The sequence below is a fragment of the Ceratotherium simum genome, chromosome 17, assembly GCF_057802395.1.
Source record: "Ceratotherium simum simum isolate JZ-2026a chromosome 17, ASM5780239v1, whole genome shotgun sequence".
Lineage (NCBI taxonomy): Eukaryota > Metazoa > Chordata > Mammalia > Perissodactyla > Rhinocerotidae > Ceratotherium > Ceratotherium simum.
Window position 1 is genome coordinate 51,526,555 of NC_141916.1, and position 23,481 is coordinate 51,550,035.

The 23,481-nt window shown below is 35.0% G+C and overlaps 2 protein-coding genes across 3 annotated transcripts in view; both read left to right on the plus strand.

Moving 5' to 3' along the window:
• The first annotated feature begins 597 nt into the window (after window positions 1–597).
• CLECL1 (C-type lectin like 1) lies at window positions 598–20,901 on the plus strand. Of its 2 annotated transcripts, XM_087442774.1 has the most exons (7): window positions 598–673; window positions 769–971; window positions 4,163–4,249; window positions 5,391–5,489; window positions 9,930–10,099; window positions 15,886–15,998; window positions 16,625–20,901. In XM_087442774.1, the coding sequence occupies exons 2-7, from the start codon at window positions 911–913 to the stop codon at window positions 16,740–16,742; spliced, it is 648 nt and encodes a 215-aa protein (XP_087298900.1). In that variant the 5' UTR covers window positions 598–673; window positions 769–910; the 3' UTR covers window positions 16,743–20,901. The 2 variants fall into 2 exon arrangements, with proteins under 2 accessions (XP_087298900.1, XP_004438876.2); XM_004438819.3 differs by lacking the exon at window positions 598–673 and having other exon boundaries at window positions 701–971.
• The window catches only part of LOC147914821 (uncharacterized), a 28,901-nt gene continuing 24,779 nt past the window's right edge, over window positions 19,360–23,481 (plus strand). Inside the window, 2 exon segments of the mRNA XM_087441923.1 lie at window positions 19,360–19,378; window positions 19,937–20,190. Coding sequence (XP_087298049.1) covers window positions 19,360–19,378; window positions 19,937–20,190 — 273 coding nt within the window.

The window sequence follows — 23,481 nt, forward strand, 5'->3', positions numbered from 1 at the left end:
ATATCCATCTACTCTCCATATTTCAGGAATTTGTTGAATTTTTTCATCATCTGTTGGAACTCACTCCATTTTTCTTCTTGTTTTAGGCTTTCAATTTTTATTCCTTTAATATAATTTTAGTGGAGTTTTAGAATAAACAGTAGATAAAAATCTATACTAAGTATATTGCATTCAAGATTCAAGGGGAAATTTCTATGAACTTCATTTAAAAATTAGATTTATTTTCTTTTATGACCTAACATTGAATTATTTTGAGGTGAGTGTTATTTCTGCCTCTTAAATATAATTTTTCATTCTGGAAGTCCTCTGCATGATCCATGCTTCACCTTGGTTTGATGTTAGTATTATAAAGTGTACGAGAGAAGAAATGGCTTTAAGGAAAATTTTTAAGTATTATCTAAATAAATACAATGCATTTCAAGATGAGGATTCTATCAATTCTTTCTATTACATCCATAATAAAATCCTTCTTTTTCCTTGTCCCCCCTCCCAAATTACTATTCCACTTTGGAGAAAATGCTGGATGGTCACAGAGTGTCTGCCAGAGAATATATGTCTAAACTAAAAGAGGAAGTGGTTTACAGAAGAAAGTGGTGAGAGATATTCTGTGGTACTAAAAGTTAAAATTATTCCAAACATAGGCAGAAAACTAACTGAAGGACAAGACACTACTGTAAGGATAGCAGTTTTCTTCCATATCATGCATGTTCAAAAATCTATTACCCAATTGATAAGACTGAACACATTGCTTTTGTCTTTTATTTGTAGAGGAAACCCACCAAACTTGGGTGAGTGGAAGGAAATTGTCCATCTCAATTTACTCAAGTTACCAGAAGTTTGTTTGCAGAAATATAGGACTCCCTTTAGCAGAACATCATTTGCGGTCTTCTCTCTCTTTTTAACACATGCAATGGCTGGAGATATAGTCTATGCTGACATCAAAACTGTTAAATCTCCACTGCAGAGATCTGGTAAGTTGGATTTAGGACTACTTTTAAAATTAAGATTTGACTTTTAATCTCTTTTATTTCTGTCCTCTAAGTTTGTATGGGAAATAGGAGATTGGATTCAAAGCAGAATTTAGTGAATGCAAGAATAAGAGTGAATGTTTTAATAAAACAACATGTTCATAAAGTTAATTGTAACTTTAGTCTTAATACATAGAACTTTGCTTTTGGTTTTCATAGCCTCTCTGTCCTTTGTATTTCTTGGGGTGAATGTTTATACTCACACAGTGACATCTATACTCATGACCCCTTTTTGCTCTACAGCTTTACTCACCCACAATCAAATCTGTCCTTTTAATGTTATATGATAAATCTATTTACACTAAGGAAAATTTCTCAGGCAATTATTCACACTGTTATTTATGCCTTTGGAATTTGCATATATTGATAGGACAAAAATGTTAAGCTAAACTAAGGAGACATGAAATGTTAGTATTTTATTTCATGAAGTTTATGATTAATGACTGTCTGAGTAGTGGAATATTTTTGGAATTGAAGAAATAGACATATAGCTAAAGATACATTGTATCTTAATCACAAACCTCTTCAGAAATAATAAATTTTCAAATCCAGCGTATTTTCTATTCTCTGAAGCATTAGGGAAACTTCCGTGTTGCATTTCCATTCTCTCCTCTAGAGTAAAATTTTTTTATATTATAAAGTTTATATAAAATGCTTAAATAATCTAGTCTCCTCATTGCACTTGCCCTTGTGGAAAGAATCTGATGTATTGCTTTTCTCTATTTCCAAAGAATACATTTCTTATTTTATATTTTTAAGTTTGCATTTATCAAGTAAATCTGATGTGTGGTTTTCTCTGGTTCCAAGAGCATATTGTTTCCTGTTTGTTTTAAACATTACTTCTCTAACTTGTCCAGTAGAGGCATATTTGTTTTCTTTTCTCCCTAGACTGGGAACTTTCGTTTTATATGACATTATGGAACTGATTTTGAAAAATAACATGCACGAGAACTTCATTCTTATTCCTCCATTCCCAAAAAATCTCACACAATTGATCCAATTTTCTTTATTTTTTTTTTTATAATTTTTTTTTTTTTAATTTATTTATTCCCCCAAAGCCCCAGTAGATAGTTGTATGTCATAGCTGCACATCCTTCTAGTTGCTGTATGTGGGACACGGCCTCAGCATGGCCGGAGAAGCGGTGCGTCGGTGCGCGCCCAGGACAAAACCCAGGCCGCCAGCAGCCGTGCGCTGGCACTTAACCGCTAAGCCACGGGGCCGGCCCCTGATCCAATTTTCTAAAGGTTATTTTAACTCAGTTCAAGCAACAAAATCTATATTTTTGATTCTGCATTCCAAGGTTTGTTATCTTTCTCTTTATGGAAAGAACATTATTCCTTTCCTGGTTTAGAGATTTGGGAACAACATCTTTAATACTATCTAGTCCAATCTTCTGAAGTTAAAAATGAAGAAATATAAATATATAAAAATTAAATTATCTACCTATAATCATGCTTATGACCAGAAGTCAAAAATCTTATTACTCTCTCACTGCATATCTCTATTGCTGAATAAATGCAACTTCTGTTCTCATGTGTCATATCATTGTAGAGGGAAAGAACTATTTGATACATTGGTGTGTTGTGTCCTATAGAGACCTACACAATTGTCCTTGGCTTTTCTCTTCTAATTTCCTACGCTTCACTTATTTTGCTCTAGTTGTTGGTTTGCTCTTTGCTCCTGAAAATTACCATATCCCTTACTATTTCAGAGCCTTGTATGCATTGAAACCCTCCCCCTAATCTCTTAATCTTCGTATTTCCAGCACCTCACACAGTACTAAGTACACAGCAGGCAATCAGTAGATGCTTGATAAGTGGATGAATAAATAAATGGATCTTATTAGACACTCAATAAATATTATAGGTTCATTGGTTCTCCAAGATATAAAACAAAGCAGGCTGTCACTATGAAATTGAGCAGAGTATCAGTGAAAACGTGTGATTCCACTGACAATATCCCAGGCAAAGATTCAGAAATTCATGCTTTTCTTAAATCTTACTTCAGAGGCCTAAAAGAATGACCTAGTATCCCTTATATCAGTCCTTTCATGAAATCTAAAGTTTTATTCTGTAAGTTTTTAGGTCTGTCATCACAATTCTTCATATTAGAGACATGTGTAAGGATATCATCACTTTCTTGTGATTGCCTTGACTGGCACAATTTGCATTGTTTTGCCTGATAAAAGAAAATTTATGGACTTCTTTTAATGTTTTGATAATTAATAAATTCTGTCTAAAGATATTTTACTTACCAGCAATAATAATTTGAACATACAATAAAACACTCTATAATAGTATTCCACTAAATAAACATTTGGGTTAATCAGTCTTGACACTTGATTTTGTAATTGGTTGTCTCAACATCGGTTATTTTAGTACTTTGTCAGTATATTGTTTGATGTGTGTATACATCACGTATCTAGTGGAATTGGTATACTGTAATTATTTTGGATTAAAGACTTGTTTTTAACTGTGAGCCCAAAGCTAAAAATGCAGTTCTTCTTATGATTTATTTATCTTTTGAGTACTCCAAAAGCAAGAGATAGCGTGGATAGTGAACACAGCACGGATTTGCAGTTAAGAGACCTGAGGTCTGATCTCAGCTCTGCTATCAAGTCACTGTGTGATTGTGGACTTGAATATACCCATTTTAACCTGTGGATGTTGGACACCATAATTCCTAAAATTATTTTTACTTTAAATTGTATGATTTTATGAAATTACAATCATGTATCACAGAAAATAGTTGCATTATATAAGGGAAGGGCCATAAAAGAATGGATCAATCCAAATAAGTTGGTGGTGTCGATAAGCTAATTAGAGAATCTTGAGGGTTCCACAGTTTTATATATAAACTTAGGGAGTATGTATCATGAGCCCACAAGGAAAAATTCATATCCATTCACAGTTTTATATGTTCCCCTTTTCACCAACCAGAGAACCAAATACATTCTGTGTGTGTGTGTGTGCGCACGCGTACGCGTGCGTGAAAGGAAGCTGGATCTACATATTTCAGTGGAAAGTAATCAGGAGCATGATAACTGAGAAAGTTTATTCAGCCCCCCTGCTACCTCTCACTACCTAAGAAATTATCTACTGGGATTACTAGTGAAATTTATCCAATTTTATAGATTCTCACCACCATGGAATTTTCCTGAAAGTTGAGTGTGCAATGATTATCATCCTCCTTGTGATAACAATTGTGCTGAGCATTTTTGGTAAGTAGTTATCAATACTATTCATTATCTCTAAGTATTATTCTCTCATGACGTGTTGTAATTGTGTTCACTGTTCAGGTGGTTTCTGAACAATACAACACAACTTCATAAAAAGTGTGAAATTTGATACACAATTACATTTAGAGATTTTTCCATAGAACATCAGCATGTGATATTATATATATTACGGATTCATTTCATTGATAAAGAAAAGAGATGTCAAATTAGATTTATATTTTACAATCAAGATCACACAATGAGTTTCCCAGTGCAGTTTGATGGTGGGTACACACGAGCTTCTCCAAAACCATATTCAGATGAAAACAAATTAAATTATGAAGCATATTTCTCTGTAAGCTTATTCATACTGACTACTCTTGGGCATCATCCATCTTGTATCCATAGGTGGTAAATTTGTCTAAAATCAATCAATTCAATCAAGCATTTAAAAATTATACTCATATACTGTGGTCATAAGTAATGGATTTGTTTGTTACTAAAATAGTAGTTTTAGTAAAACATTTGTCTGTTACTAAAATAAATTTGTTACTAAACTAGATTGTAAAGATTTAATTGCCTAACACACTATTGTGAGATTATAAACTACCAAAGATAATTTCAGTTAAATGGCCATCAGAAAGACAGATATGTGCTTCAATATAGAAAAGTACTCTGGGCTCATACTACCCTCCTATATGCAGCATTTACATGCAGAATCTCAAAAAGAACAGAATCAGGAACCAAAACCAAAACACATGAAACCCTTTCCAGGAATCAGGTGACACTTGATATAATTAACAGGAACTTGCGAAACACAAACTATCCAAATGAGGCTTATATCTAGAGCTGGTTATTTTGTATTTATTAAAATAAATACAAAAGCTCCAGGAAAAAAAATCAAGTGGGTATCCCTCTGGTCCCAGGTCATGTTTTTCCAATTCTCCTAAAGTTAACATTAATGAGATTAATAAGAGTGCAAAGGAAAGTCCAAATCTTGGAAAAAATAATGTTTTTCCTGTTAAATTTTTAATCATTTATCTTACTACGGAATTTCCACATTAATGAACTTCACAGAGTCACTAGAACCCAATGCCTTTGTGCTTTGCATTTAATTAATAAAATCTATTTCTTCTTTCACTAGTTATCCAACTCAAATCTGCAAGACATAATAAGGTGGATAATGAATCAAAAGAGAAATACTGTACTGGGAAAAATAAATCTGGAACAATCACCTCAATAGGTAACATTATTTTATATTGCCTAATTGCTGAGAAATCAAGCATAGAAGTAGCATTCATTTTAATTGAATATATCTGAATAGAGGAGAGATTCCTCTACCCCCACAGAGAGATGGTTTAGCTCATTGTTCTTCATGGACCCGCTACATTCCATGACAAAAATATTTGAAGACCCAAGGCAAATGAGCAAAATGAGCTTATATAATGAGGTTTGAATTAATTTAAAGGTATTTCATTGAAATAATTGCATTTGGTTCTTTTTTTATTTTTACTGGGTCATCTGCAGGTGCAAAATGTGGTCAAAATATTTTTATTCTTAAAATTCAGCATCATACTACATAGTTTTTTGTCAACTTTTTAATGTTATTACATGCAAAAAAATTGTAAATGGTAATCTTATGTTAGTTTTTCTCTTGCTGTCTCATATGAATGTATTTGCATACTTTTAAAAGTCAAAAAAGACTCAATTATTTGGCCTTTCTATTTTATTTTTTTTCCTAGCTGTTTTCTTTATAATTTTTTAATTTAAATTTTAATTCTATGTTGAAAAACTATATACCCTTCTTCTTTTGAACATCCAGATATAATTCTATTGGAAACACTTACCAGTCCATATTATAAAGTACGTTCAAATTTTGGGAATCCATTAAAACTTTAAATTGGATTTTGATGTTTCTGAGCCACTTCGACCACATTCTAAAAACTATCTGGTACAACATACATTAATTTTTTTTTTAATTAGTGTGACTATGAGGGCAAACTTTGTGGGACATTATTCACAAAGCAAAAGCACTTTATTGTACTTCTTGTACCTATGATGCAAGTGGTAATAATGGTATTAAATAAAGCTCTAGTTTCAAAATCTGTCAAACTTGTTTTCTAATCCTCATGCTGCTGTTACAGATGTATAGGTCACCTCTCCTAGAGTCTTAGTTCCAATTCATCATGAAAGGATACCAACACTAAGTTTGTTTGATCTTAATAAAAAAATTAAATAAACTTAAAATATATAAAATAAAATTTAATAGATCTATTCAGCCATCATTCCTAATTCTTTGTCTACCTTCTCTATTTTCTGTCTAGGACTTAAATTAGACGCAATAGGCCTTTGCTTTCTATCTTCTATTTCATGTAACCTCTCATTTTGTCCTCATTGTTGTCATCATTTTTGTGCTGAATTCTTAGCAATGTTTTCAGATATGTCTCGCTGTTCACAAATTCTCTATTTTCCCCTTTCTAAGCTGCTGGATCATTTACTGAGTCTAGTTTAATGATTATAGTTTTCAATCCTGAGGACTTATTTTCAAACCGACCTGTTAGCTTTTGATAGTCTCCTGCTATATGATCATTTTTTATTTCTTAAAACAATTTAAACATTATGGTTTATGATAAATATGATTATTTAAATATCTAAAGTCCTCGGTGACCAAATCTACTTCTTGTATTTCCTGCTGATATGTTGGCTTGTTTTTTAAAATATTTGATTTTTTAAAAATTTGATTCATCTCAGTCAACGGGATTTCTAAGAGAAACATTAAAGATGCTTTCTTGCAAAGATTATTTGCATTTTTATCTGCAAGGAGGCAGTGGGGAGTTAATGATTTGGGTGACTTGAGAATCTTTTGAAGACCCTGGAGTAATGAAAGAGTCTCACAGACTCACTTCGTCAGTGAATCCAAGGCTTGGTCTTAGGATCCTAGCACTGCTATAAATCATCAGCCTGGAAGGCAGTCTTACCTCTTGAACTCAGTTACCCAATCACTTCCCCATTCCACTTCTAGCTAAATGCTTGCCTTTAGCAATTTCCCCTTATTTCTTACAAGCTAAGCAATATTTTTTATCTGATTCTTTTAGGTTCTAATTATCTTGGAGTGAAACCATCTTCAAAGAAGAGATTTCCCAATAGTGTGCCCTAACATATTTGTATGCCTGAAGGTTCCTGAGTTAAAAAGACCCAGGTGGTTAACTAGTAGACTAAATAGACTATTATTTATTTATTTTTCTATACTTTAGAAATATATTTTTGTATTCCACGACATAATAATAGTTGGGAAGCCCTGCTTCAAAGTATCTGCTATCAGAGATATAGAAGTGAAAATATAGCAGTTTTTATTAAATATGTTCTAAAAAGTCCCAGTTGCATTGTTGCTGTGTCTTTAGCAATAGTTATAGCAAGTATTTGGAATTATTACCTGGAAATAGTTTGAATTAGAGATATTATATCCATCTAAGGAAGGACTTAACACGCTAGGCAAGAGTGTGAACTCAATACTGAAAGCAAGAACAAATATCTTTTGAAAATATGTTGTTTACCTTATACCATTATGTTTACCCAGATATTTACCATTTCTGATGTTCTTCTTCCTTAAATAATCAAGTTTCCATTTAGAAACATTTTCCATCAGCCTAAAGAATCTCTTCTAACATTTGTTGTAGTGACTATCTGCTGGCAATGGATTCTTTTAGTTTTCTTTTATCTGAAAGTGTCTTAAATTTGCCATGATTTTAGAATCATATTTTCACTACATACAGAATATTTTGTTGACAGTTATTTTTTTTCCTTCAATAATTTGCAGATATTTTCCACTATATTCTGACCCTATGGTTCATGACGAGAGTGAAGGGTTTTTGAATAATTGTTTCTCTGCAAGTAATCTTTCTCTGCTTTCAAGATTTTTCTATCTTTGGTTTTAAGCTGTTTAACTATTTCTTTTTTACATATTATTTTCTTTATATTTATCTTACATAGGGTTTTTTGAGCTTCCTGAAAGTATAAATTTATGAATTTAAACAATTTGGGGAAATTTTAGCCATTATCCTTTTTGTTTTTCTTTTTTGTTTCTTTTTTGCCTTATCTTCTCTCTTCTCTGATTCTAAGACTTCAATTACATGTGTGTTAGATATTTTTATTTTGTCTTGCAAATCTTTGAGGCTCTGTACATTTTTTCCAACTTTTTTTTCTGGGTTTCATATTGGACTATTTCAATATGAAAGCCTATCTGAATAGCCTATCCAATGAATTTTTTTTCTATTATATATTGTATTGTGTTTCTCAATTCTAAATTTAATTCAGTTCTTTTTTCATACTCTCTACTTCCTAGCTGAAGCATCCTATCTTTTCAGTAATTGCAAGCACATTTTCTTTCATATCCTTGAGCATGGTTATAGTGGCTACTTTAAAAGACTTGTCTGATAATCTTAACATCTGCATTATTTTCCTGTTGGGCTGCATTAATTCCCTTTCTCTTAAAAATTGGTCATATTTCCCTGGTTTTTCTTATGTCTGGTGATTGAAAACTGTGCCCTGAACATCGTGAAGATTATGTTGAGAAGTCTTTGGATTCTGATATATTTCTTCAGAGAGTGCTGATTTTCTTGTTTTAGCAAGCACTTGGTACAGTTGGACTCAAATTTAAATTTCTATCTTTTAGGCAGCAGCTCAAATCTCAGTTTAGTTTTTTTTATCCTTAGCTGTAATCTAGCTTTGACACACATCAGCCAGGGACTTGGAAACATTTCATGCACAGAAGTTGGTGCACACCCTTTATGTTTCCCTTTGATGAGATTCACTCTTCATTTTCAGCATCTGTGGTTGCCTCAAACTCAGTTCTCTGGTTCTTCAGGCTAGTAAAACTGCAGATTGTCTATCGAAATTTTCCTTGCTCTACAAGGCACCAACAGGGTGTCTTAGGCTAAAAGTTGTAAAAATGGGAAACTTTTACCTTGCCATACTTTATTTCAAGTGCTAGCTCCCCTCCAAAGTCTGCCTGCATTTGTTGATTCTGTAATGGCTTCAGGTCATTGTGTGTGTGCATGTATGTGAGTGTTTTTAAAGAATATTTATTTGAGGGGACAATAAATTGCTGGTATATCTAGGATGCCTCTGTGTCATCATGTAAATCTAATGGCAAATATTATAAATTAGAATGACCTGTTACTATCATATTTTTGGATGTTAAGATCCTTTTGTGTATGGGAGGACCAATCTATCTGAGTTTTGGGAGCCACCTATTACACAAATTTTGCCCAAGGAAAACTACTCCAGTATGATATATAAGTCCCAAAATGTGTGGCTCATTGGTAGACCACTAATTAAAATCTCTAATTTCTATTTTTCCTTTAAAATGTCTATCTCCCTGATGCTTGGATGTTCATTATTTTATCCTAGTGTCTGATGCATTGCCTAGTTGATAGAAAACATGATATATTTTTAAGAGAATAAATTAAATGAAGAAAGAACGGAAGAAGAAAATGAATGAATATACACATGGTTACAATTCTGTTAATCTTAATTTTTTTCAAATCTGCCCTGAGAAAAGCACATACTTTTGTCAAAGAAAGTTTCGACCACAATTAACAAATTTTGAAGGGCTTTAATCAGTAAACAACTTTAGGGGTACAGTTTTGAATTTCTTATAATTACTTATCCTTTTCCTTCCCAGTTTCTTCTAACTCTTCTACTGCTCATAAATCATGCCCCTCCAAAGATTGGAAGCTACATGAGGGAAAATGTTACTGGGTTTCTGAAAATAAGAAATCTTGGAATGAAAGTAAAAATGACTGCGCCATGAAAAATTCACATCTCATGGTGATTCAAGACTTCATTGATATGGTGAGATATAAAACATAAAGATATAGCATCCTTCACATTTGCAATACATTCTTTGTGCTACAAACTTAAAAATTTCTGTGAAAAATTTTTTTAAAACCTCACTGTTCCTAACTACACAAATATTAGTTGAATGAATCATTGAACTACATGATTATTGTAGGCTTCTTTTTGGCTAGGGAGAGGAGGAATTCAATTGGTATTACATATCTAAGTTCCTCTCTACAAGGGATTCCCCACTGCTGACCAGATTCCATTTTAAAATGTAAGACATTAAATATCTTACCTCATCTCCCACATTTATTGCAATGCTCACAAAGGCTGCAGTCAGATATCATGGCAGCTCAAATTAAAGATAATGTTGGGAGAAAGGAAATACAGAAGAGTCCTTCTCATTAAGATTTCATTCTTCCTTGAGGAGAACTGATATTTCACTAACTCTGGCTTAATTTAAATTAAAGTTTTGCTACATGAAGTTTGGATACCAAACTTCTAATTAATTGGCCAACATCAAAAAGAGTTGTCAGCCTGAGGATTAGGATGCTGGAATCACAAGCTATGTGAATAGCCCAATTGCTGAAAAGCCAATGTCTAGCAGTGCTTTATAATCCTGGTTGAACAATAGCCGTTTCAGGGGGATTTACAACAGGGCAGCTGTTGAAACTTCTGAGGGGAAAAGAAAATCTTTCTGAGTTTCACAGAAATCCACAACAAGAAAAACAAAAAGAGAAGTAAATCATCTTCAGTGTAACCAATGTAACCTCAAATGTCAAACGGTAAGACTCTCGGTCACATGCAGTGCAAATATGAACCAAATCCAGAATGGATTAAGAACTACAAAGAGACTTTTTTTTTAAATAAGGTTAGTTAACATATCTATCACCTCACACAGTTACTTTTTTGTTTTTTGTGGTGATAACAGTGTTTTTTTTCCCCCAGGGAAGATTTACCTTAAACTAACATCTGTTGCCAATATTCCTCCTTTTTTTCCCTTCCATTTGTTGCCCCCAAAGCCCCAGTACATAGTTGTGTATAGCTGTAAGTTCTTCTGGTTCTTCTATGTGAGCTGCCGCCACAGCATGGCTACTGACAGACGAGTGGTATGGTCCCATGCCCTGGAACTGAACCCGGTCCGCTGAAGCAGAGAGCACCAAACTTTAACCACTAGGCCATCAGGAAAAGGCTCGAAAAGAGACCTTTTTTTCTTCTCCTAGAGGTCAATTTTAAGACAAGAAAGAGGAAGCAAGTGCCAACTGAAAAGCTTTTAATAAGAATGCTTTCAAAAGAATAAACAATAAATCATTGCATGGAGAAACTGCAATGAAAGACTTCACTAAGAATTTCATCTATTTCCTGCTCACCATCAAAGGAAAGAATGCTGAAATGCAGAAAAGATATGTCTCTTGGGCAATCAATAAACTAGATTTTAGAGAACAGTGGACTGAGACAACATATTTTAATGGAAATTTTCTTCCTCTAGTTTAAGTTACTCCTCTTTAAATGACTCCTAAACAAATGAATGGGCCAAACATAATTGTTCCCTTTCGAGGACCAATAAGAATTGGCATAGGATTTATGCATAAGGATTTCTATTTCCAAACCTCTTCAAAAAAGGACAAGTAAAAGTCGGATAAAATATATATTACGGAAGAATAATTACTCCAAGAAACAAAAAATAATTTTCTAGCAAATAGTTCTCCAGCTCTCAAATAAGTTAAAGAAAAAAATGACAAAAAAATTATTAGTCTATCTAGAATACCCATGGCGAAAAAGGAGAAAGAGGAGAAGGAAGAGGAGGAGGAGGGGTAAGAACAGGAGGAAGAGAAAAAGAGATATTTAAAAAAAAAGCAAGGGAAGTTTATGGCTGTCACTTCATGAATGACACAAAGATCTCAAAGAAATGTTGCTAGCACTTTTACAATGAAAAATAGCTGAGTTAACTTTAAATTGTCAACTTTTTTCAAATCCACTGGAGAGTTGAGGTTGTGGAGCCAAAATCTCTGGTGAATCAGGCACCTGTGGGAGAAAGGAGCCACATCTTCACTTACTTAGGATAGAAAAATCAGACATCAGACATCAGGGGGAAGAGTTCAGCCAGAATAATTGAAAAATGAGTGAAGGCAGAGTGTAGGGTGGCAGAACAGTGTGAAGCTCCTAGGTTCTGCAGAAATTGGGGAATTCTACAATCTCTTGAAGGCTACTTCTCTATAAACCTCACTGGCCCTCAAAGAAAAGATTGGAAAGAACCATAAGAAAGTGTCCATTGTGGTGCAGACCTGGGAGAAGGGAACAACAATAATACAGAATTGGCAAGAAATTCCACCGAGACCCTTCTCGCCTATCTGCTATCTGCACCATGGAACAAAAGCCTTAATGTGTGTGTTGGAAAGAAGAGCAACAAACATCGCTGTCCAAGAGAACTGGTGAAACATCATTGTGGGTAACAAAGAGGATCAGGAAAAACATTACCCCTGTGGGAGAGGCAAGAATCCACACTGGGACCACAACTACATCCAAGATAGGAGCAGCAGAGCTGAGAAAGCCACACGTTGAAGACACAGGGATTCAGTGCCTGCCTAAGACTGAGGCATAATCAGAACAAGAAAGACCACTCCATCCACTGCCTTTTACAACCAAGCTAACAAGTTTCAAATAAGTCAAGAAGAATACTTCTGGGAGAGGGACAGGAGAGAAATAAGAATGTGCAAAGAGATCCTCTCTGAGGCACAGTACAAAGGGAACACTTAAATGCTTAAGGTCAAGGAGATATTCCTCTGGGGGAAAAAAAACCACTAAACACTGGATATCATTACAGGAATTTGAAACCTGTGGAGCACTGAGGATAACCATAGCAAAAACAAATGAAAAACCCAATTCAACTCTTAATGATTATCTCAAACCCCAAATTAAAGACTTAGGAGAAGGAACTGTGTGTTCATTTCCAAGCACAAAATTATTCAGTCTCTACTGTCCTAGTAAAGATATCCAATTTTCAACAATCAAGTATGCGGTATATCAAAAGAAGGAACAAGACACTCCCAAGAACAAAGAGGAATATTATTAATGATAAAGGGGTTGTATGAGTTTGCTAGGGGTGCCATGACACAGTACCACAGACTTGATGGCTTAAGCAAAAGAAACTTATTTCTCATAGTTCTGAAGGCTAGAAGTCCAAGAAAAGGGGTTGGCAGGTTTGGTTTCTTATGAGGACAATCTCCTTGGCTTGTGAATGGCCACCTTCTTGCTGTGTCTTCACAGTCTTTCCTCTGTGTGTGTGTGCATCTGTATCTCTCTGTGTGTCCAAATTTCTTCTTCTTATAAAGACACCAATTAGATTGGATTAAGATCCACCCTAACAGCCAGGTTTTAGCTTACTCACCTCTTGAAAGGCCCTGTCTCCAAATACAGTCACATTTTGAAGTACTAGGAGTTAGGGCTTCAATATATGAATTTTGGAGAGACACAGTTTAGCCCATAATCTTCCACCCTCTGGCCCCTGAAGCCCACAACAAGGGTCAATTATGTATGTGTATGCAACAAAGCAAACGGATAGAACTGAAAGGGGAAACGTACAAATCCACAATTATAGTTGTGGACGTCAACACTCCTTTCCGAGTAAGTGAAAACAACTAGACAAAAAAAAAATAAATAAACAAATAAAGATATAGAAGACTCGAACAATACTATCAACCAATTAGACCTAATTGATCTTATAGAAAACTCTAACAACAGCAGAATACGCATTCTTTTCAAGTGCACATGGAACTTTCATGAAGACAGACCATGTTTTGGGACCTAAAAAAATTTTAAGTTTTACAGATACAGATAGCATACAAAGTATGTCTCAGACCATAGTAAAATTAAACTGGAAATTAGGAACAGAAAGATTTTTGGAAAATGCCCAAATATTTGAAAATTAAACACACTTGTAAATAATGTATGGATCAAAGAGGAAGTAGAGATAAAATTTTAAAATATTATAAGTTGAATGACAATAACAATATAACGTTAAAATTTGCAGATTTCAGCTTAAGCAGAGTTTAGAGAGAAATGTATAGTGTTGAATGCTTATATTTGAAAAGAAGATAACAGAGAATCAATAATCTAAGCTTCTACTTAAAAAAAAAAAACCTAGGAAAAGAGCAAATTAAACCCAAGGCAAACAGAAGAATGGAAGACTCACACTACTCAACTTTAAGTCTTGCTGTAAAGCTACATTAATTAATGTGGCATAGTATTAGCAAAGGAGAGATATATAGATTAACAAAACTGAATAGAGGCTGGAGATAGACCCACACAAATATAATCAACTGACTTTTTTTTTTTTTTTTTTTTTTTTTTTTTTTTTTTTTAAGCATTGGTTTCTTTTTTTTTTTTTTTTTTTTTTAATGTTTTTTTTTATTTTATTTTTCCCCCCCAAAGCCCCAGTGGATAGTTGTGTGTCGTAGCTGCACATCCTTCTAGTTGCTGCATGTGGGACTCGGCCTCAGGATGAACGGAGAAGTGGTGCCTCGATGCGCACCCGGGATCCAAACCCGGGCCGCCAGCATCGCAGCGCGCGCACTTAACCACCAAGCCACAGGGCCGGCCCCAACTGACTTTTGATCATAGTGCAAGGATAATTCAATGGAAACACACTATTCTCTCTCTTGTATGCCTAGTGACTATTTTCCAACAAACAGCTATATGGTTTAGCTATGAATCCAGCTGCATGTGACAGAGAACCAAAATTACTGTAGCTTGAACAAGATAGGTGTTTATGGAATATAAGATTAAAGATGTAACATTAGTACACTTAAAAGCGTTAGCACAATTAAAAAGCAAAAACAAAGCTGCCAATTAAACTACCACACGCCATAGATTATTAGATGTTTCCAATTTCAAAGTGTTAAAATAGGGAAAAAATCTGTCTTAGAGTATATGCAATAGATTATGTCACGAACATAGTAGTCCATGCTGCTATGGGATTTCTACTCTCACTGGTAGGGTGCTGTCTGTGTCAACCTATTTCTGGTTGGTTCACTATCATGTCCACATTCCAGCCATCAGGAAAGAAGGAAATGATGAATGGAAGGATTCATTACCCTTTAAATGCTTGATTAGGATTTTAGTATCACTTCCATTCTATTCCATTAGTCAGAAATCAGGTCAGCCACATGGTCACATCTAGCCAAAGGGAGGCTGGGAAATGTAGCCTTTATTATGGCTGGCCATATACTTTGGCTCAGGGGTTACATTACTGTAGAAAAAGAGATATCAGGAAACTCTGAACAATATGTGCCACACCGGCTCAGATATTTCTTTCTTATTGCTTCTATATATTATTTCATACTTGTATTTAATAATAATCACTAACATGTATGTAATGATCATTTATTATGTGCCAGGCAGTGTTTAATTATATTATTTAACAACAAAACAATAATAGCTGTTTGATACAGGTACTATTATAATCTGAGTTTTAGAGATTGGGAAAAACAGAAGTAAAAAGATTTAATAACTGTACAATGATGGACAGTAGTAAACTGTAGAGCTAGGACTCAAATTAGGCAGTCTGACTCCACAGCCCTGAGTGTCTACTACTGTAAGCAATTCTACCTTGGCAGTCTCCACGCTGCAATGCAGTAGTTTGTCCCTCCACTAAGATTTATTAGAAAGCATGAGGTATGTCTTACCTGTTCATTCCCAGCTTCCAGCGCAGTGCCAACACATAGAAAGTGCTCTAGAGATGCTTTTCTTGTATCTGTAAGAGTTAGTCAGTTTCATGTACCATTTCCTATTTCCTTTAGAGTTTCCTATGGTTGTACCTAAATACTTCAGCCTTTTATTGGATTGGCTTGAGCATTCCCCCTGGAGGCCGCTCATGGATCTGGGTGGACAACAGCTCTTTTGATCCCAGTCTGTAAGTTTATTGTATTTTAGCTTTTTTTGTGGTTTTAATCCCATGTTATGTGACAGGAAAGAGCTGTCTGATGTTGTTGGGCTTGAACTGAGTGAACAGGTATAAATTTCCTGACTGACTCTTGTAATCTGGTAAATATTCAGATAAAATGTTTCACACATAAAATTGAGAAACAAAAGAAATCTCACTCTATCCACTCAGAAGATTTTTGTATGAAACAGGATTTGTCACTGCTGCCTTTTTATTTTATCTAAGAGTTAAATTGGCAAGTGTAAAATATCTTATGAGAGCATGTTTACTTCACAAAATATGAATTTCTGCTCATTTCTTACAGTGATCAATTTTTAAATGAAAAAAGTAAGAGGTGATATTTTAGCATTATTCATATACACCTCTAACTAATACTTATTAAATATTAACCTATCTGTAGAGAAGTTTTGAGAAATAAAACTGAGGGTGGGAAGAATGACTTTACCCATTATATTGTTGTGTATCGTTTAAATTGTTTTAATAATCATATTTTCATTTAAAAATTAGGAAATATTTACTGAGGTCTTCCTTAGTCTCTGGACATATGCATATTTTCATGGCTGATGTAAAGATAACCATATGCTTTCTTTCCATAGGTTTTCAATAAAAGAAAAACAACCTCAGACCCGGAGCATGAAATGTGCCCATGTGTCTCTTAGTAGGACAGCTGAACAAAATTGTAAAGACAATAATCAGTGGATTTGCCAACTGTAACCCACTCTGCAAAACATCAGTCTCCATTTTTCTGACTGAAAGACACCAGGTGAAGGTTGAACTCACACCATAGGAAAGTCCAGAGGGTTGTGTGTTTCCTAGAGGGCTGTGTGTGTGCATGTGTGTGTGAGTGTGTGTGTGTTCATTTATGATTGGTGTGAGTATAGTACTATTTCTCAGAGATATGGGAAAGGTGCCAGAGAAAAGAAAATGTTATATAAATGAGTAGATATGATGAATATATTTTTTCACGTGAATTATCAAGGCAATTATTCAATCATCAGTCTCATTATGCCTGTATTTTTGGAACTTCAGTCTTTATCTTCTTTATACCTTTCCTCTACAATATTCTTAGCTAATGTCTTACCTTCTCCAAGTTTCCATTACCACATGCAAAACAATACATATCAAATTTATATTTCTAGCCCAGAGCAGCAGATCCACATACTGTACTGCCTATTCAACACATCAAATCTAAAATCTCAAAGGTACTTCAAACACAATATATAAAAATAATTCATTAACTTTCCTCACAAAAGAAACCATCTTCCAGTACTCCACATCTCAATAAATAGCATGCCATGTAAGAAAATTATGCAGTCTATAAACCAGCTGTCATCTTGTCATCACCCTCTCTCACACCCCTCTAGGCTGCTCTCCTCTCCTTCTCATATCATCAACTCTTATTATCTTTTTTACTAAATATCTTTCAAATTTGCCCTCTTCTCTCCATCACCACTTTAATGATATTAATACAAAGTAATAAAATATTAAATAATTACAATAACAAGGTCTTCACTCTTACTCCGTGTCTATCATTTTCTGCCATGAAAACTGAGTGATATCTTAAAAATGTATATTGACAATACAACCCTCCTTTTTAAAAACACTTCAGTATCTTCCTTAGAATAATATGGAACTCCATTACATGGCCTAGAAATCAGGCCGTGACAGCTGGTCTAACCGTTGCTTGCTTATTCAGTCTCTTCCTACACCGAACTTACCCAAACTCTCAGCATAACAATCACATTAGACTAATTTTAGAAACTCATACTGTATTTCACCACATTGACTTAGCAGAAGTTGTTCCCTAGACCTAGAATTCTCTTTCCTCTCTTCTCCATCAAGTTAACTGCCATTCTCTATATCTAAGCTCAGTTTCTAAGAATGTTTCCTTGAGCTCCATGATGAGGTCAAATATCTCAACATTATATTCCCCTGCCCAGCAATTATCACATTTTTGGTCTTACATATACCGGTCTTTGAGTAAATATTTGATTAATGTCCTCCACCCTCATTTGACTGTAAATCCCATAAGGGTCCAATATCTGTTTTTATATTTCTAGTGTCTTTTAAATGCCTACCACATAATAAATACTCAGAAATGATTTACTGTATTAAGTTTTATGTAAGAGATTGCAGAAGTAGGATACTGATATGTGGCTGGGGAGATAAGATGCAAAAGAACCAGAGACTGACACAAATGGAGGTCATTGAGTGAGTGCCAAGGGAAAACCGAAGTATTTGTCTGCTTGAATGATTGATATCGAATGAGAATCCCATAAATACCAAAGGAGTTTATGTGAAGGGGTAAGTGCTTCAGAGACAAACATTTTTTTGTGATGTTTATGCTCATCTCTTAATGGTGATTATATCCTTACAAGTTTTTTTGTGCATCATATCATTACATGACAAACCACCTTATATATGCTGAGTGTGAAATTGTATACAAACTGATGAGTAAAGCATTTATGTTGCGGCATGTTGGCACTACATCCCAGTAAAAACAAAATAACTGTTTTATTTTATGGTCACAGTGGTGTTTACAAAAATATATGAATATTTATTAGATTGATTTTTCAACTAACTACTTGAAAACACAAAGATACTTCAGGGGACAAAAATAACCAAGGACTTGCTATGCAGAGGAGATAGACACAAGACTACCTAACACATTCATTTATGCTGCAAATGGTCTACAAAGGCGTTGGGATTCAGACACTTCTGATGGCTGTGCAGAAACTCTGGTTTGAGTTAAGTTCACAGAAGGGCATGGGGGTTATTGTTTCCTGTTCATGTGATTCTAGGCTGGAGTCTAGGAAGTGATTCTAGGGTGGCCTCAGAAGAATTCATTTGGTAGCCTTGCCTCAGATATTTTGGAAATATCTCTCCTTATTTTCTTTCTCCTCTCAAATTTGGAAATCCACTGTTTTTTGACACATGTATCCAGGAGTACCTGGACTTCTGTCCTGAGGAGATAAAAGCTACAAGCATCTACACACCTACCAGTAAAGTCTTCCCAGGGAGAGGCCTCTGATTGATGAAGAGACAAAGCTCTCACTTGACTTCATAGTTCAAGCAAGAGGGATAGAACAATTCCTTGGCAGACACCAGCCAGCAGGAGATAGCTGAAATAAGCAACTACAGGATTGTTCAGAAATCAGAGATCAATCAACAGGAGTTATCTGAAAATAAACTCTCTAGAACAGTGTTCATCAAATTGTCACACCTTATTTGAGTCAGAGTCAGTTTGAGTCAGAGATAAAATGAAGTCTGAGGATGGTGGGATAGAGAGATTTGTGGTAGTAGATAAAAGGCAAATGAAGCAGTGCGATCAATGGAGAGGACTAAGTGTGGTGAGAAGATAATATCCTGAGAGAAAGTGTGGTCAAGCGAGGAGGTAGAGTCCAGAGACAAAGTGAGGTCTGTTTGGGGAACAGGATCCTGTATCTGTATGTGCTTCAGAGAAAGAACAAAAGCAGCAAGTGGTAGAGGGAGAAAATGGTCCAATAAGAACATGAAATCTAGTCACAGAAAGACTTCAAGTGTCACAGAGAAACAAAGTGGTGAGAGTAAGCCAGAGGGAAGATGAGGGAAGCTAAGATTAGTAGCAGAGAGGACCATGGTTGCAAAGATCAGAAAGTCAATTATGAAGGTGAACAAAGAACGTATGAAGGGTTAACAGAACTCACTGTCCAAGAAGACTCTGAAGGCAGAGGATATAAGACCATTGCTGGGGCACGGGGAAACTAATCAGTTAAAATGTACTGGCCAGTATCAGAGTGGCCTCCGGTGGTAGAAAGAAGGCCAATAATGTGAGTAAAAGGAGCTCTGAGTGAGCAGGGCCCAACGTGAAGTTACGACAAAATGAGAAGAAGGGAGATAGTGAGTGGTTAGTAATTGGACCTATGGAGGATTTGCTGAGAAAGTGGATACCAGAGATAGAGAAGGACGAAACCAAAGAGTTGTGGAAGTCAAAGAGGACAAAGAGGAAGACACGTCCTCCAGAAGTTCCCCACACAGCAGCTCAACTTCCGCCATTGCTACACCAGAGGTCTTGCCACAAGAATTGCTGACAGCTGCCCTTAAGAGAGAGCTTGCTCAAGTGACTGCAGGAGACAGAAGATACAAGCTCCAGCCAGGAGCAGAACAGGGACAGCAGGACCTGGTAATCCTAGCAGGATTCATAATTCCCCATATCCCTGACTTCACCAAATCCCTTTATCCTCACCCTAGGGCTTTCTTCACATTCCTTTCCCTATGGATTCTCCTACTCAATGCCCACCCAAGCTGTACTGGGCTTCTGGAACCTCATACATCATGTCAGGAAGAAGGATACAGGAAAGAATGTAAATAAATTCATCACTTTTTCAGAAGAGGAAACCATTCCTGTGCCATCTCAGTTCTTTTATGACATGCTTTCTAAGCTTGGAAACCAAGAGAATTTATTACAAGTGTTCAAGTTCAGGGGCATCTTATATGAGGCAGAGTGGCATTGGCCTTTGAGGAAGACTCTTGGAAGATTAGGCTTTGATAGCCCCAATCTTTAGTATACAAGGTCAAATAGTCAATTACCATAATAGTAAGGAGTGTGTGTGTGTGTGTGTGTGTGTGTGTTTCTTTATCATTTACAAAGGGGATTTTACATACATTATTCTATGCAAAACTCACAACAATTCTGTGTGGGATGGAGTCCAGTTTTTGGTTTTGTTTCTCTCAATAAGGAATCAAAGACAGAAAAATTAAACCACTTGTCCAAAGGCCAAGTCAAGTTTTGCCTCTAATGACACCTGAGATGGGAGACTGACTGATTAACATCGATAAGAGACTCTCATTCTGAAGGTATCCTGAACTCTTGTAATAAATCATGACCACTGAATCACTATGTTTGGAATTTTACTCTGGAGCCCTAAACCATACTTAGATAGATGGTCTGAGAGCTTCTATCCATACTAACCCCTGCCTTGCCCAACATATCCCCTGAGAAGAATGATATTCAATTTTCTAGCAGTTTCCATCTTGGTTGTCTCTCTGTGTTTACATAATTAATGTAGAAAAGTGAGAAGAGTACAAAACCAAAATAAAGCTGATCTCTGCTAGGTGTTGGGCCTAGAGTTCCCTTACCTAATTGATGTCTTTCACAAATATTAGCAAAAACCAATACCGTAGGGATAACATAGAGGAAAAGAAATGCACATCACACTCCAGTGCAAACAAATTAAAAAGCCTCTCTTAGTAATTTTTTCCCCCAAATCTCTTTTTGACCACTCTGCCATTGAGGGCCTCAACTCTCCCCTCTTCAGCCATGCAGTTCCCCACATTTCTGGGCCCTCTCTTTCTCAGGTCCCCATCCTTCCTCTAATATTTTTTACTCTTCTCATTCATTTTACAGAGAAATTCACCTCTCCCAAGTCTATTCCAACCTGAGCCCACAAATCTGTCATGTTTTGGGGAGTAAGTGGGAACCCTGGCTAACATAATACAATTTCTTGCAAGAGCAGTCAATGTTGTAAATAACAATGTATTTTGGTTACTTCCACTAAGAAGAGTTCTTTGATTTTTCCCATATACTTTCCATCTTTTTACAAAAATTCTCTTTTACTTATCAACACTCATTTTTTAGAAAGCAACTACTAAGAGATTTAAATCCAAATATACCAGTAATTACGTTGAATGTAAGTGGACAAATGCTACAAATAAAACAAGATTGCCAGGGTATATTTAAAAACAAGGAAAATAAAAATGAATCTCCCTCAACAATGAATAGTACAAATAGAAAAAAATTAGAAAGCAAAATTAACAAACCTTACCTAAAGGACAAATCAAAGCAGTTTTGAGCAGTGCACAAAACCACATTTTTCTTTTCAATTATACAAGGGATATTTACAAAATGGACCTTAGATTGGGTCATAAAACAAATCTCCACAAATTAAAATGGACTGAAATCATACACTATACATCTAGAACTTAGTGGTATTAAGAAAGGGGAAAAAATTAACAGAAATATATTAAGAGAAAATTGATTTGTTTGGCAATAGTTTGGACCATATAAAAATATTACAATGATAATTACAAAACTGTTTTGAATTGAATGATAATACAAATACATATTAAAATTTGAAGATTATAATTAAAGTTTACTTAGAGAAAAATGTATGTCATAAATGCATATGCTGAAAATGTTGAAAGTCAATGATCTGAGCGTTTTTACAATGATGTTTTAAAAAAACAGCAAATTAAACTCAAAATAAAGGAGAAAGAAAGAAATTACAAAGAGCAAAAATCAATGAACACAAACTATAAATAAGAAATATAATTGTATTTTTAAGGCCAATTATATTGTTAAAGCTACATTGAGATTGATAAAGATAAAAAGATGGAAAGCATGTATAAGTAATCTCAAGCATGTATAAGTAATCTCAAAAATAAAAAAGGGTCTATCTCATCAGATTTTGTCAATGTTAAAAAGATAAGAGGATAATATGAGCAATGTTATAACAGTAAATTTGAAAACTTAGATGAAACAGTTTCTATAAAAATAAACACAGCTTACAAAATCTCATACAAGAAGAAACTTTAATTTTTTTTTCTTTAGCTGTAATAAAATTGAAGCTATAAGCTAAAACTTCTCACAAAATTCCAAGCTTACTTAAGAAAGAAATAAAATAGCCTCTTTCAAAGGCTGTTGGAAAAGCAAACACATCTCAAATCACTTTATAAGGCCAAAATAATTGTGACACTCAACTTAAAAGGATATAAAGAAAGAAAAAAATAGGGGTCAACCTCAGTCATGGCTGCAAAATCTTATCCAGTTTAGTAATATATACAAAAAGATTACTATTTATAACCAAATTTGATTTATTCAAAGACCCCATATCACTCTCTAGTGGCAGCCTTAAAGGATACATGGGGGCCCCGTAGCAGTGACCACAGAGGTATGGATTCTATTTGTTTCCAATTGAAGCCTTGTAGAAACAGCAGCAGGGATCAATGGGCCACCCATAATATAGGAGACATTACTTTTGTGGTGAAGAAAGGTCACCAGAATCAGTAGGATAGATATAGATAGATGATAGATAGATGATAGATAGATAGATAGATAGATAGATAGATAGATAGATAGATAGATAGATAGATAGATGATGGATAGGTAGATAGAGGATAGCTACCCAGAGACAGAGAGAAATATATTGCAAAGAATTTGTTTATGCACTGTGGGGGCTAAAGAGAAAGACAGAGATTGATTGCAAGGAACTTGGTTACACAATTATGGGGGCTAGATAGGCAAATCCAAAATCCATAGGGCAGGCCATAGCAAGGACAGGCTGGAAACTTTCTAGCAGGAACTGATGCTTCAGTCCACAGGTGCTATTTCTGCTTCTTCAGGAAACTTTTTTCTATTCTTAAGGCCATTCAACTAATTGTATTAGGCCCACTCAAATTATCCAGGATAATCTCC

What these genes read in the sequence shown, in the direction of transcription:
- CLECL1 (XM_004438819.3), top strand. Translation starts at nt 701, where the DNA reads ATGCATGTTCAAAAATCTATTACCCAATTGATAAGACTGAACACATTG. An exon ending in TTCAAGACTTCATTGATATG is followed by an intron (nt 10,100 to 15,885) that starts GTGAGATATAAA and finishes TATTTCCTTTAG; the next exon opens with AGTTTCCTATGGTTGTACCT. An exon ending in AGCTCTTTTGATCCCAGTCT is followed by an intron (nt 15,999 to 16,624) that starts GTAAGTTTATTG and finishes TTCTTTCCATAG; the next exon opens with GTTTTCAATAAAAGAAAAAC.